Source organism: Epinephelus moara, chromosome 24 (genome assembly GCF_006386435.1).
Source record: "Epinephelus moara isolate mb chromosome 24, YSFRI_EMoa_1.0, whole genome shotgun sequence".
NCBI lineage: Eukaryota > Metazoa > Chordata > Actinopteri > Perciformes > Serranidae > Epinephelus > Epinephelus moara.
This window is the reverse complement of record NC_065529.1, coordinates 11,720,098-11,733,944: the sequence shown is the minus strand read 5'-3', so window position 1 is coordinate 11,733,944 and position 13,847 is coordinate 11,720,098. Positions and strand designations below refer to the sequence as shown.

Below are 13,847 nucleotides of genomic sequence, written 5' to 3'. Positions count from 1 at the left end.
GTTTTTGTATATTACTGCTTTGCTTGATTTTTTTATGAATGGATACATCGTTCGTGTTTTTTTAGTAGCATATTTTTACAGTGTTTTGTAAGGTGTCCTTGGGTGCTCTGAAAAGCACCTATAAATAAAAAGCATTATTATTAATAAACAGTGAAGCTCAGTTTAATGTGACAGCAAGACAAGTTTACTGTAAATAAATGTTAATGTTAGTGAAGTACTTCAGCTGTGTGTAGTTTGGAGGCAACATTAAAGGTACTTTGAGTTTGGAGTTAGACACTTTGAGTTAGTGTATCTCACCAAACTTCTGCCAGAGATAAAAGTAAGTAACCAGATACATTTACTCGATTCTATACTTAAGTACACTGCTGAGGTACTCTGACAACAAGAAATGTATGTAGCTGTTATAGATTATTAAGTGTTTTACATAAAATCAATGCAAAACAATCAGAAACAGAAGTTTAATTAAATATAATCAAAATCAATCCTGTATCTTTTTGCACGCCTTTTTTTTTTTTTAAAAAAGCTTGCAAAACAAACATGATTATCTATTTAGAAAAAGAGAGAGATGACCGGTCGCTCTGTGAAATCGAATGTAGATCAAAGTAGAAAACGAGGAAAGAAGAATTAAAAAGCTTTCATTGTAGCGGCTAAATCATTAAAAGAGCCAACATGTTTCAACCACTGCAGGTCTTCATCAGGGCTTTAAAACACTTTTTTTTATTTTATTTTATTTTATTAACTAGTTATTTTCTAATTATTTTGCATTTGTTTCACATGTCATGTCATTATCTGGGTCATGTGATGGGCTCCAATTGGTTCCTGATACAGGTGGGGCCACACCTGTATAGTAGCTTTTTAAGGCTAGGCTTTTTAATATTTCCTTCCTCATTTTTATATTTTTGGAGTATCTTACTTGCCTTACTGTGTATCCCATATTTATCTATTTCCTTAACATTGTGTTTTTATTATGCAGCTAAAAATAAAGATCATATTAATGAAGTGAAAGACTGAACTAAGAGACTGTGAGAAAACATAAGTTTACAACAATATTTTATTCTGTTGATGTCTTGTCATTTATTGGAGTATCACAGTTAAGAAAGGCGGTGTTTAGTTGTGTTAAATTTCCTTTTCTGTAGGCTTTTACATATGTTTACATTTAGGTAATCAAAAATGTTCTTTGGCCACCAAATTTAGGGGCTTGGTTGCCCGTGAGGCCAGTGCTTGAAGATACTGGCGTACCCTGATCATAATCTCGAAAATGACTCTACAATTTATGAAACATCACAAATTGCAGCCTAAAGCAATTGTGAGGTTCATTCAATTAGTTCATAATTTGATAATGTTAAACAAGAATGTAGGAGATGAGGGAAACACCCTCAAACTGTCAGATAATGTATTGGGGTTTGGGTGTAGTACCAGTGTATGGCCACTAGATGGTGCCACTTTTTTACAGGTGTGTGCGTGCTGCATTGATCAGCAGCCGGCTGCAGTTATTTTTTCAGAGGAAGGAGCTGATATGTGCATATGATGAATACTGTCAAATAAACAAACAATGTTAAAAGCTCTTCCTTTTTGTCTGTTGACTTTCCGAGTTAGCAAGTATTACAGAAACAATGCTCAACCTCAAAGGAACTAAAATCTTCATTCATGAGGACTACACTGACTCAGTCAGGCAAAAAAGGAAAGAACTCACGACGAAGTTGAGAGCAGCACGAGAGAGAGGGACATTGCCTTCCTCAGACATGATAAACTGGTCATCCACCCTCGCAGCAGCACTCCCAAGCCGTCTAGAGACACTTAATGGCATGACTGATCAGGGATTCTCTCTCAGATCTCTGTCTCACATCCTATGGCTGAAACCGGACAAAGGACTAAAAATTGTACATGTAAACATAAATAGCATCAGGAACAAATTACATGAAACAACTGAAATTCTCTATAATGATAATATACAAATACTAGCAATATCTGAAACACACTAAGACATTTGAAGACAGTGCTTTAAACATCAAGGGATACAACATATACAGAAGAGACAGGTGTTGCATTCTTCATTCAAGAATGCATACCTACAAAAATTAGAGAAGACTTGATGAACTCTGAAATTGAAGTACTTTGCTGCAAATACATGTGCCTCATCTAAAACCAATGTTAATGGCCTGCTGCTACAGACTGCCAACACTATGTACTCAGATCAAATATGCCAGATGGTAGACTATATCAGTGTTATGGGTCAGGAAATATATTTCACTGGTGGATTTAATATTGACTGGTTCGCTCAAAACTGTTCACAAAAAAACAAACTGTTAACTACTACTACTACTAAATCCACAAGGACATGTCTTAGAAATGATGGCACCAAGAGCTGCATTGTATTGACCCCATTTTCACAAATGCTCCTGAAAAATGTCTCACAACTTTTTCAGTGCCTATTGGCTGCAGTGATCATAACATGGTAGTGGTCGTAAGGACGGCAAAAATTCCAAAAACTGGACCCAAAATAGTTTTAAAAAGATCATATAAAATGTTTAAAGCTCAATGTTTAACAGAAGAGGTGAAGAACATAAGCTGGGAGGAATTCTAAAAGAATGTAACCCAAACGAAGCTCTGAACAAATTTGAAGAATTTGTAACGTTGGCAGTTGACAGACACACTTCTCTCAGAAAACTTACAATTAAAAACACCAGTACACCCTGGTTAGATCACGAAACCAAAGAGCACATGAAAAAAAAAGAGATCAAGCAAAGAAAACTGCAATACTAACGGGATATGAGTATTGAATAATATAATAACAGACTTTCAACACGCATATCGTAAGGGTCACTCCACAACATCAGCTCTAACTCAAATGACAGACGACTGGCTAAGGGAAATAGATAAAAATAAACTAGTTGGTGCTGTTATGCCGGATTTCTCACCAGCATTTGACCATATTGACCATAACTTGAAAAAATTAGAATGTTATGGGTTTGAGGTGTCCTCACTGTCCATTCTAAGAGCTATTTAACTGATATGACACAAACGGTTTTCTTTAATGGCTGTAGTTCTGATGAGAGTGCTGTGTCATGTGGAGTACCCCAGGGGAGTTATGTTGGACCCCAGGAAGAATGGGGATCAGAAAGAAAGAAAAAGAAAGAAAGAAAGAAAGAAAGAAAGAAAGAAAGAAAGAAAGAAAGAAAGAAAGAAAGAAAGAAAGAAAGAAAGAAAGAAAGAAAGAAAGAAANTGGGGATAAGAAAGAAAAAGAAAGAAAGAAAGAAAGAAAGAAAGAAAGAAAGAAGTTTGTTGAGATGTTTTGATAGTATACTGGTATATGGTGAGTATGCAGACAGTGCTTGGGTCTGAGAAGGTGAGCCAAACAAGAAGAATGGGAGGGTAGAGGTATGTTAATCAAGGGATTAAAACAGAAGGGTGTAGAGACAGGAAGTTACTCCCAGATGATAATTGATTCTAGTTAGAAAACTTCTCAGAACATTTGATTAATGTCAGACAGATATAACAAAGAATACCGTTGTTATTATGAAGTTAGTGCAGGGTAAATGTGTATTCTTCATCACAGACCATGCTGAGGTAAATGTTAAAGCTTCACCACCTGCTCCAACACTTCCTGACAATAAAATTCTTGGAAGTCTTGAACAATCCCGTACCACCCTCCCACATAAATATGTGTGTCCAACAACTTCAGCACAGAAGTCAAAAACATGTAAAGTAAAATCTGATGCAATTAGTGAATCAAATGGCCTTTCTCTAATCTAAAAAGCAGCCATCCATCCATCCATCCATCTATTTTCATCAGCTTACCCTGGGCAGGGGCAGCAGGCTAAGCAAAGTACTTCAAACGTCCCTCTCCCCTACAACACTTCCCAGCTCCTCCTGGAGGATCCCGAGGCATTCTCAGACCAGATGAGATCTATAATCCCTCCAGTGTGTTCTGGGTCTGCCCCGGGGCCTCCTACCAGTGGGACGTGCCCAGAACACCTCTAACAGGAGGCGCCCAGGAGGATCCTGATCAGATGTTGAACCACCTCAACTGACCCCTTTTGGCATGAAAAAGCAGCGGCTCTACTCCGAGCTCCCTCCTCCCCCTATCTCTAAGACTGAGCCCAGACACCCTACAGAGGAAACTCATTGCAGCTACTTGTATCTGAGACCTCATTCTTTCAGTCACTACCCAGAGCTCATGACCATAGGTGAGGGTTGGGACGTAGATGGACCAGGAAATCGAAAGCTTCGCCTTCTTGCTCAGCTCCCTCTTAATCGCAACAGTCCACCGCAGTGCCTGCATCACTGCAGATGCTGCACAAGCACATTTAAAATCTTCGTCTTGATGACGTAGTGTTTGGACAAATTAAAAATAAAGACGCCAGATCACTGCCTTTCCTTCCATCAATACCAGCTACACAGGGACATGACTACCTGCCACATTACCTATTAGGAACCTGTCAACATTTGCACAGGCTGGATTATAGTAGGTCATTAACACTTAATTGCCAGGTGTTGTGTTGATACATGGAATTTGCCCCGGCACAAAGTACAGTTTTACATCAAACATTAACACAGCATTATTCTGACTGAAGCAATCCCAGTAACGCAAGATTTATAAATGTTGATCCCATCTTGTATCAACATTACCAAATCACCACGAGATTATATAGTGGGACAATCACTCAGCAGCACAAATACTGTTGCAATGTTTTCTTTCTTGGAATTACATGGTGGGGTCATGTTGTGTTCAAGAGCCGTACACGAGTATTCACAACTGCATTAAGCTCTCTTTGCATTGATCTTGTACTAAAGAATGAGTCAGTTACATTAAGGGAGCAATGTATTATGGGTTCATTAAAGTGTAAATGTTGAAGTTTCTTCATGTCTGTCTACAGTATGTCTGCTACAGCTAGACCAAAATATAACCTGAAGGCCTGGTTAACAGTGAACAGGTGTTTTCAGATGAGATGCGTTTTCGTTTGTACAGAGGAAATACATTTCTGATGTAAAGCAGCTCAAAACTATATCAAAACATCAATTTACAAACTCTCACACAACTCGTGCAGAATAATCCAAGTCTCATTTATCCAGTCTAAAGCTCAGTACTCCGTACCTTACAAATTAAAACTGAACTTACAGTAAAACCTATTCTCTCTCCAAAGCCAGGTTCCAGTATCAAGGTTTGCTTGTGTTTGTGAAGTACTGAGCATACGGCTGGATAAGTGAGACTTGGATTATTCTGCTAGAGTTGTGTGTTTTCAAATGGATCTTTTGATATAGTTTTTGTTAAACTTGGTCAATCAGTAAATCAATATGTTGGTTGTTTTTCCATGGAGGAATGTCAGAACATTTTCTTCCCAAATTCAAGGTAACACGGCGTGACTAATTTGTTTACAAATGCTCGATTTGAGGGTGAAGTATTCCTTTAATAAAAAGATAAATGTGCCTTGGAAGTATTTTATCGGTAACGTCCTTTTGAAAAAGAAAACCAAGAATAAGATTTTTTTTTTTTACCACCCAGTACAAAATCAATTTTGCCCCCAACTAAAATTAGGCCCCAAAACTTTGTGTTATAATGTATAGTATTGAGTATATGTGTGAATAGCTGATGGATGAGAAACACATTTTTGTTTAACATACACTACTGCTGTAATCAGCTGGTTTATTGTTTCTTTCCTTTAGCAAGGAACCTTTTCAAAAGAGACTCATTCAGACACCAAGTTTACATTAGAAACAGTTTGGCTTCAAATCAAAGAGAATGAAATGACTGACAGTGTTATCCCCAGACTAACCTCAGGGTTCCCACATTTTTTTATCAATGAATCTTCAAAACTTTTCCATAATATTTCACCTCATTTCCACCATTTTATTTAAGTAGTTTAAAATGAGTAGGCCCATATAGCGATACATCCTTGCCAACTTTAATGGCGTATTAGCAGGCCCAAACAGAATCCGCAGATTTTGTAATTGTTTTTTTTAGCGGTGATACAAAAATGAGAATCTGCAAAATTCTATAGATTTTTATTGATTTATTTTTGTGACAACACTGATGTATGATAGAGTTTGAACAAAATAACCTCACATAATACATTAAAACCTAAAATGATTTTAGTAGAAATTTTGACTCAGAAGTTTTATTTAATCATGAATACTGCAAGAAAAATATTTAAACATTTGTTGGAAAAGTCAATCAACAAAATGTGGGACACATGGCTGTTAAAATGTAAAGTTAAATATGGAAAATCAATTTGCTGATCTATTAACAGCAAATCTTTTTTCTGACATTTCTTCTGACTACACCACAAGCTTTGATTACAATACATGATGACACACTGACAACATCCTGAGTTTTATAAGCAGCATCTATATTCCCAAAATCTGTTGTCATCAGAGTTCTGCAGGCGCAGATTCTGTATGGGCATGCTTATTAGATATTCCAGCTGCCAACTAGCTGCATATGCCAACAGATCAGACCAGCAGATACTGGTACTTCACAAAGTGTCAGGACAGGAAACCAAAGATCCTGTCGCTGTCTGTCATTTGATGCATGTTTGGATATTAATTTTAACAAGTTTGTACATTTTTCATGGACAAGTCTAATAATTGTTATGCAACCCTGACTGAACCTAAGTGTTTGCAAAACCTTGATAAATTAAATATAATTGCTGTCATGTCCCATGAAATTTGTACATTACATTGAATCAAATATGGCGATGACATAATGACGATGTGCTTAATGTGCATCACGTGATTCGAGTGACGTTTCGATGGTCAGGCAGCTCAGCACCAGATTTTACACTAGTAAAACTATGAACGTGTTTCATGCAACATTGATACATGTTTTGGTTCTTTTTTTAACATATTTTAAACAATAACCAAAACAATCTATTTTAAAAACTTTTCAAAATTATTTTGTTAATTCCAAATCCTGCCCAGGCCTGGACAACAAATTTTAGTTCAATAACTTCCAGTAATTTAACGACCATGGGAACCCCACCAATCTCCTCTTTCTATCGTGACGTCTGAAGAGAAGCTCTGCTGAAGTTAATTCCAGCTTGTTAAAGGTATTATTGTGCATCTGGAAGTGAAACAGGAACCTTTTCCTCTTTTAATCTGCACACGTTTTGATGCTAAGCTTCCAGTTTCCTTTACACATAACTGTGACAGATGTAAGGAAGCGTTTGACAGGGGGAGGAGGAGACCCACTCACTCGCTCTCCACCCCACTTCCTGTTACAGGGAGCGGAGTAGATAGGCCAAACAATAACTGCATCTCATCGATTACATGACGCAACCGCACAAGGCCATTTTAGCACGGTACACTAGAACCGTTAGAAAACTCGTCATCTGTTTTTCATCTTTCTGAATCTGACAGACTCTGTGCTGAATTCAGCTGGGTGAGTTTTTGATAACTACTTTTTTTTTTTTTTGCCAAATTGTTTGAATGGATATTAGATGTTTAGTTTCTGCTACGTTTCAGGTTGTATCCTTAGTCATCATCCCTGCTGTTTACTTTGTATTTTGGGGAAATGACGGTCTCTACTTTATTCTGCCCTACAATTAGCAGTGTAAAATCACCCCAGCCTAGACAACAGGTAATAATTTCATATTATTGTGAGCTTTAAACACCAACTCATCAGACAGTGGTGCTACAGACACAAAATTCAAGTTGTACAAGAGAATAATTCTGCATGAGTTGTTGAAATGTTTTCACATCGGCTGATTGTTTCCAGTAAATCAGATCATGTTGCGGTTTTAGTTGGTTACTTTCACATTAAAATGTGACAAAAAAAGTTTCTGTGGAAGTTCTCATGTTACATTATGTCTTTGCCTATCATTGGACCCTGCAGTAGGTATCAGACTGAGTCATAATTCATAACAAATTACAAAAAAGGTTGGGACGCTGTCGCTGTGCAAAACAAACAGAAACAATTCAATTATTAGCAAATCCTGCACTCAACTGAATACAGTCCAAAGACAAGACATGTATTGTGTAATTGTAAAAATACTTTATACACTCATTCTGAATTTGATGCCAGCAACATGTTATAATAAATTTCAGGTTGGCACATGTTCACCACGGTGTCAGTAAGCATTTGGGAACTGAGAACCCTCATTACTAAAGTTCCCTCACCTGCCGATGGGCCAGGCAACCCACAGGAACTGTAGAAACAGGAAGCAACTAGCGTTTCGAAAGTGGTCTCAGCCACTTCTGTCTGCGGCTGCAATGACAAGGAGAGGCCTCAGTGAAGTTCAGTGACATTACCAAAGATTTCAACATACTCAGACAATTTACCAGTGAAATGACTGGAGGCGCCGAGTTTCAGCTCAGGACTGTAAAAATAGCTTTTCTCATTAATATGTTTCAATAAATTCCGTAAAGCATTTTGTTTGAAATGTGCAATATCAATAAATTTGCACTGCCTGTCTGGTTTTATCAGATAGCTCAACCAGAGGAAACTGGATGGTCTTCTAATACTCATACTGAAAAACATCTTCTGTGCTGAATTATCTTTATGAAAGACACTGAATACCTGATGCTCTCCTGATCAACAGCTGACCTCTGACCTCTGAGTTTTATATCCAGGAGTGAAAATGTCAGTGCATTATCTAACCATTATTACTTTCATGTCTGGTTTTCACAGGCTTAACTGTATCCCGCAGTGTCCAGTGTCATCAACTGGCCATTCATGACCTCCATTTTTTGATGACGTCTAGCTCTTGTTCCTTTGGAATTTGAAGCCACGAACTGTAAGTAAATTTAATGTAAGTAGGATGAACGTGTGGATTGGCACAAGTTTTACATCAGTAAAATGTAAAAAAAAAAAAAAAAAGACTGATCCATTTGTTAAATGATAGATGAATTGAATTGGTGATGAGCACCTGCAACAGGTGCACCTGTGAAGTGAAATAAGATGGGATAAATAAATCATTCCCAAAAAACAGAACATATTCCTTTGATTGAAAATTTCCCCTTTTTCAGCAGGTAGCCATAATGGCGAAACTTAAAGAGGAGCTCTGGAAAACTCTGCATGATTTGAAGGAAGAGGAGTTTGAAAATTTCAAGTGGTTCCTGAAGGAGGATGGCATCCTGGAGGGCTTGTCAGGCATCCCTGTGTATCAGCTGGAGAAGGCAAAAAGACAGGACACGGTGGATCTCATGGTACAAAAATATCCAGGTCCTGGAGCTCTGAAGGTAACCTTGAAGATTTTAGGAAACATCGACAGGAATGATCTGGTGCAGCGCCTTCAAAACTTCCGCTTGGAGCCGAGAAGTGAGTTGGGGGAAGGTGAAAATAAGAACATCTGAAACACAGACATGTCAAATTCATCTAATAAATTTGATTACGGTGCTCTGATACCAAGTAGATTCATGAACTGCCTTATGAACAGTCAGTGTTTTTCATTAACTAGTCCGTGGCTTCCAAACAAGTCCAGTAACAAAGCGCTTCTCAGGTTTGGACTGCAAAAGCCGTTCCTCCCAGTCAACCAAATCACCAAGTTTCGTTGTTGTCACCCACACAAGTTTTAGTTTCCTTGCAGGATATGTGTGCCTTACTCTGTCCAACGTAGCACCCTCTCCAAGGCAGAGTATTCTGAACTGCTGTACTATAAGTAGAGACATATCAGTATCTTTGCGCGTGACTTCCACTCAGAGAGAGCGAAAATCCTTTTGTTCAAAAACTCAACGATCTCCCACACAATACCTCCCATCGCAGGCAACTCACTGGGCGCACCTGACTCTGTCTTAATTAGCACCTCTCTAAGGCTGTGTAATCTGAACTGCTGTCGGATGAACAGACGAATAGGCACAGATGTCAGTGTCTTATTTCCTTCTCTTGCTCTCTGGGTAAAACTTAACCATCTCCCACCCTATACCTCCTGCCTCAGGCAACTCCAGAGAGAAGAGTGTAGCCTCATCCAAACATTTATTTCCAGCACTGTGTGTAGAAGCCAGCCCATCCAGATCTAATTGCTGTCACTTTACCTCCAGCAACATGTCCGAGTCCTTTCCCACCAGAGAGGTTACATAACAAACACCAAAAGTGGTTTTCCAAAGCTGAACGTCTACATGCCAAGACCTCTACTTTTGTCTGGCAATGCACCAAACCCTTCACACCCTTCTTGTGAGTGGTGAGCCTTTAAAGCTGCGACCCCCAAGACCTGCTGATGCAGGTGCAGGTCCCGGTGCCCAGGCCTCTGCTAGTCCAGCACAAGCTTGTTTTGTCACTTATAAACCAATCAATAAAGGCTCTTGAATCACTCATGATCGGGCCCTTGAAAGTCCTTGAAAGACACAAAAACCCTACCACAACAATGTGGTGGTGATTCTCTGAGGTGACCTAAAGTGTGATTTATGATGAATAATTTCCAGCACCTTGAGCAGACGGAGTATTGCACTTCTCTGAAATTGGTTGCTGCAGTCTTAATTTTTGCACATGATTATACATCAATGGCAACACCTCAAATTAAGAGTTAACTGACTCAGACTGATGGATGCTTTTAATGCTCAGGAATTTGGTTTGCCACAATGACAGGCACCAACAACCTCCTGCCCAAAGCTCCAAACAGCGGTCGCCAATGGAGGCTTTAAAGGGGGGGCCACATAAGGTTTATGTCACCAACAGTCCATGAAAGCAGGAAAAGTTCCTGTGGAAATGGTTGTTGAAGTTTTTTGATGTGGGGTCTGGGTGTTTTTAAAACCTGCACCCACCTGACCGGTGTGAGAGCCAATTCACACTGCACAACCCACAAAAATATGCATTGACCAAGACATCAGTCAGCCTCTAGAGTACTGTATATATACTTGGTAACACAAAACAAATAGGATAAAGGAGCCCACCAGCAGATGGAGACATGAATACCGTTCAATATATGTAATATTCATTCATTGTGCAAAATAAGAAAAAACACATTGGCTAATTCTGATAGCTCATTTTAAAGCCAATATCGGCCCATACCGATGACGTGCCGTCATTATCATGCATCCGTAGCTTTTATACTAATGAAGTGTCCCATTTTCCTGGATTTGCTTTGTGGGAAAAAAAGAATATATACTCTTTTTGAGGCAGGAAAATCAACTACATTTTAGAGCAAGATAAATACATGTGTTTTCTTTTAAACTCTACAGTATATCCTTAGCATGTCTAGCCTACCATGAAAAGAGTACAAGATATAATTAGGTAAGAACTTTACATTTTATTAATAAGTCTGTGTGTCTGTTTGCTCTCTGTGTAGATGTTGCTAAGAAAGAAGAGTATAAGGGAGAGAAGCCCAAGCTCCAGTGGGTGCAGCAGTTTGCAGTGGATGTGACTCTGGATCCTGATACAGCACATCCTCACCTCATCATGTCTGGTAACAGGAAACAAGTACACCATGGTGACGTGAGGAAGAAACTCCCAAACAACTCAGAGATTTACCAGATGTGTGAACATCTTAGGAAAGCAGAGTTTCTCGTCAGGAAAATTTTACTACGAGGTTCAGGTTAAAGGGAAGACTGCCTGGACTGTGGGAGTTGCCAAGGAGTCCATGGAAAGGAAAGAAAGTATTACAGTGAGTCCTAAAGGCGGTTTCTGGACCATGTGGTTGAGGGATGGAAACAGGTATGAAGCTAATGATAACCCGTCAGTGCGTCTCTCTCTGAAGTCTAATCCTCAGAAGGTGGGAGTGTTTGTAGATTATGACGAAGGTCTGGTCTCCTTCTATGATGTAGACGCCGCAGATCTTCTTTACTCCTTTACAAGCTGCTCCTTCACTGAGAAACTCCTTCCATACTTCAGTCCCTGTACTAATGACAATGGTACAAACTCTGCCCCTCTGATCATTTGTCCTGTTAGTCACAGTGATTAATCACACTTGCAGGTGTTTCAGTTGTTCTAGTTGGAGTTCTGCTCAGCTTGGCCAGAGTTAAGCTGCAAATCACAGCAAGTCACTGAGCCGAACATACAGCAGCTATAAGAATAATAAATGTCTATATTGTCTCATCTTAAAGCACATTGTAAAGGTTTTAAATTGTTTTGATACTACCTTTTGAAGAGAAGGTCTGACTTTGGAGTATCTTGTACTCCATTAGTACAAAGGCACAGATGGACGCACTAGACTTCAGCTCAGGCTGCAACCCCAACTGGACCCGAGTCAGAGAGAGTAGTAACCAAGCCAGACCTGAACCCGACAGGCGTTCTGTTTTCTGTGTCTGAACCGAACCTGAGTGGGACACAGTTACTGGAATGAATTTTCAAAACTTTTCCATAATATTTGACCTCATTGCCATGACTCCATTAAAGTAGTTTAAAATGGATAAGCCTATATAGTGATACATCTTTTCCAGCTTTACCCACTTGTTAGACATTCCCGCTGCCAACTAGTTGCATTGCCTAAAGGCCAGACAGGCACATCAGGGTACACAGGAAGTCAATCCAGGCACTCAAAAAAATATAGAAAACAAGGAAGGAAGTATTAAAAAGCCTTTATTATAGTGGCTAAATCATTGAAAGAGTTCTTTAAATGATTTAGTCAGCACAATAAAAGCTTTTTAATACGTCTGGACTATCTTCCTGTGTATGCTGTTGATTTCCGCTCTCCATGAGCACCTGGCAGGTTTTGATCTACGTTTGATCACACAGAGCAATCAGTCGTCTCTTTCTGATTCCAGACGCATAAGGGTACAAAATGTCAAGGACATGTCCCTTTTTGGGAGACAGAAAACCAAAGATCCTGGAGCTGTCAATGTCATTTAACGTGTTTGGATTTTAATTTTGATAAGTATCTATGCTTTTATTCCTGTTAAACATTTGTTTGACGTACATGTCTAATAAATGTTTTGCAACCCTGCCGAAACCTGAGCGTTCGCAATACCTTATTTAATATGACTGCTCTCATGTTCCTTTAGTCTCACTACGTCCGAGTGGATCTATGACCTAACACTGTAGTCATAATGACGTGATCTGGACATTTACATACATGTTTGGATCATGATACCTGGTGATTCAATAATTTAATTAAATCAAATACAGCGATGACACAATACTGATGTGGTCTGTGTGCATCAATTGATACTAGTGACGTTTCAGTGGTCGCAAAGCACAGCACTTGATTTTAAACTAGTAATGCTCAGATGTTGCCTAATGTTAAGACGTTTTGGGATTTTTACTTCAAACAATTGCCATAACAATGTATTTTCAAAACTATTTCCAGGCCTGGAAAACAGTTTTTTTAAATGTCATAACTTTAACAGAGGTTTCATGACCAGTGGAACCCTGAAAATCACTCTGGTCCTGCTGCTCTTTACACTGCAGAGTCCATTGTCTCGTGTCACTTTAACAAACCAAAAGCGACACAGCGAGGAAGCGGATATTCACTGGGAAGCGAAGCATTAAGCACCATGTCAAGTAGGCCCAACCCAACTCGAACATCATTGGTAAACAGTTGTTTGAACTTGGCTCAACTGTCAGGTTCTGTCGCGTCATTCTAGTATGCACGCCATTTCTATCAACTGAAAAGGGAAATCCAGTATGACGTCCCTGGTCCACAGCTGGTGGCACTAATGTGTAAGGTAACATGGCAATGCACGATGAAAAATGCAGTCTATGTTTGAGAGAAACAGGTGCAACACAAGTGTGATGAAGATGTTCGCATTAACATGGAAACAATGTCTCATGTGGCAAATGTTAAGGTGAAAACACCTCTCAGAGAGTTTCATGGGTGTGAAGGGCCTTTAAAATAGAATCTATGGGAGGAAAAAAAAAACCTGTACAGCTCTTAATTATATATATATATAAATATAAATATATATAAATATATATATATATAAATATAAATATATATAAATATAAATATATAAATATATATATATATATATATATATA

General features: G+C 38.8%; 1 protein-coding gene across 3 annotated transcripts in view; it reads left to right on the top strand.

The window, feature by feature from the left end:
- The first annotated feature begins 7,236 nt into the window (after positions 1-7,236).
- Positions 7,237-13,847, top strand: part of LOC126386070 (uncharacterized) — a 23,078-nt gene continuing 16,467 nt past the window's right edge. The window contains exons 1-3 of one of the 3 annotated variants that reach the window (XM_050038182.1): positions 7,237-7,379; positions 8,628-8,733; positions 8,969-9,257. In XM_050038182.1, coding sequence (XP_049894139.1) covers positions 8,978-9,257 — 280 coding nt within the window. In that variant the 5' untranslated portion in view covers positions 7,237-7,379; positions 8,628-8,733; positions 8,969-8,977. Of the gene's footprint in view, positions 7,380-8,627; positions 8,749-8,965; positions 9,258-13,847 lie in introns of all 3 variants that reach the window. The other 2 variants (XM_050038181.1, XM_050038183.1) reach the window with 2 other exon arrangements.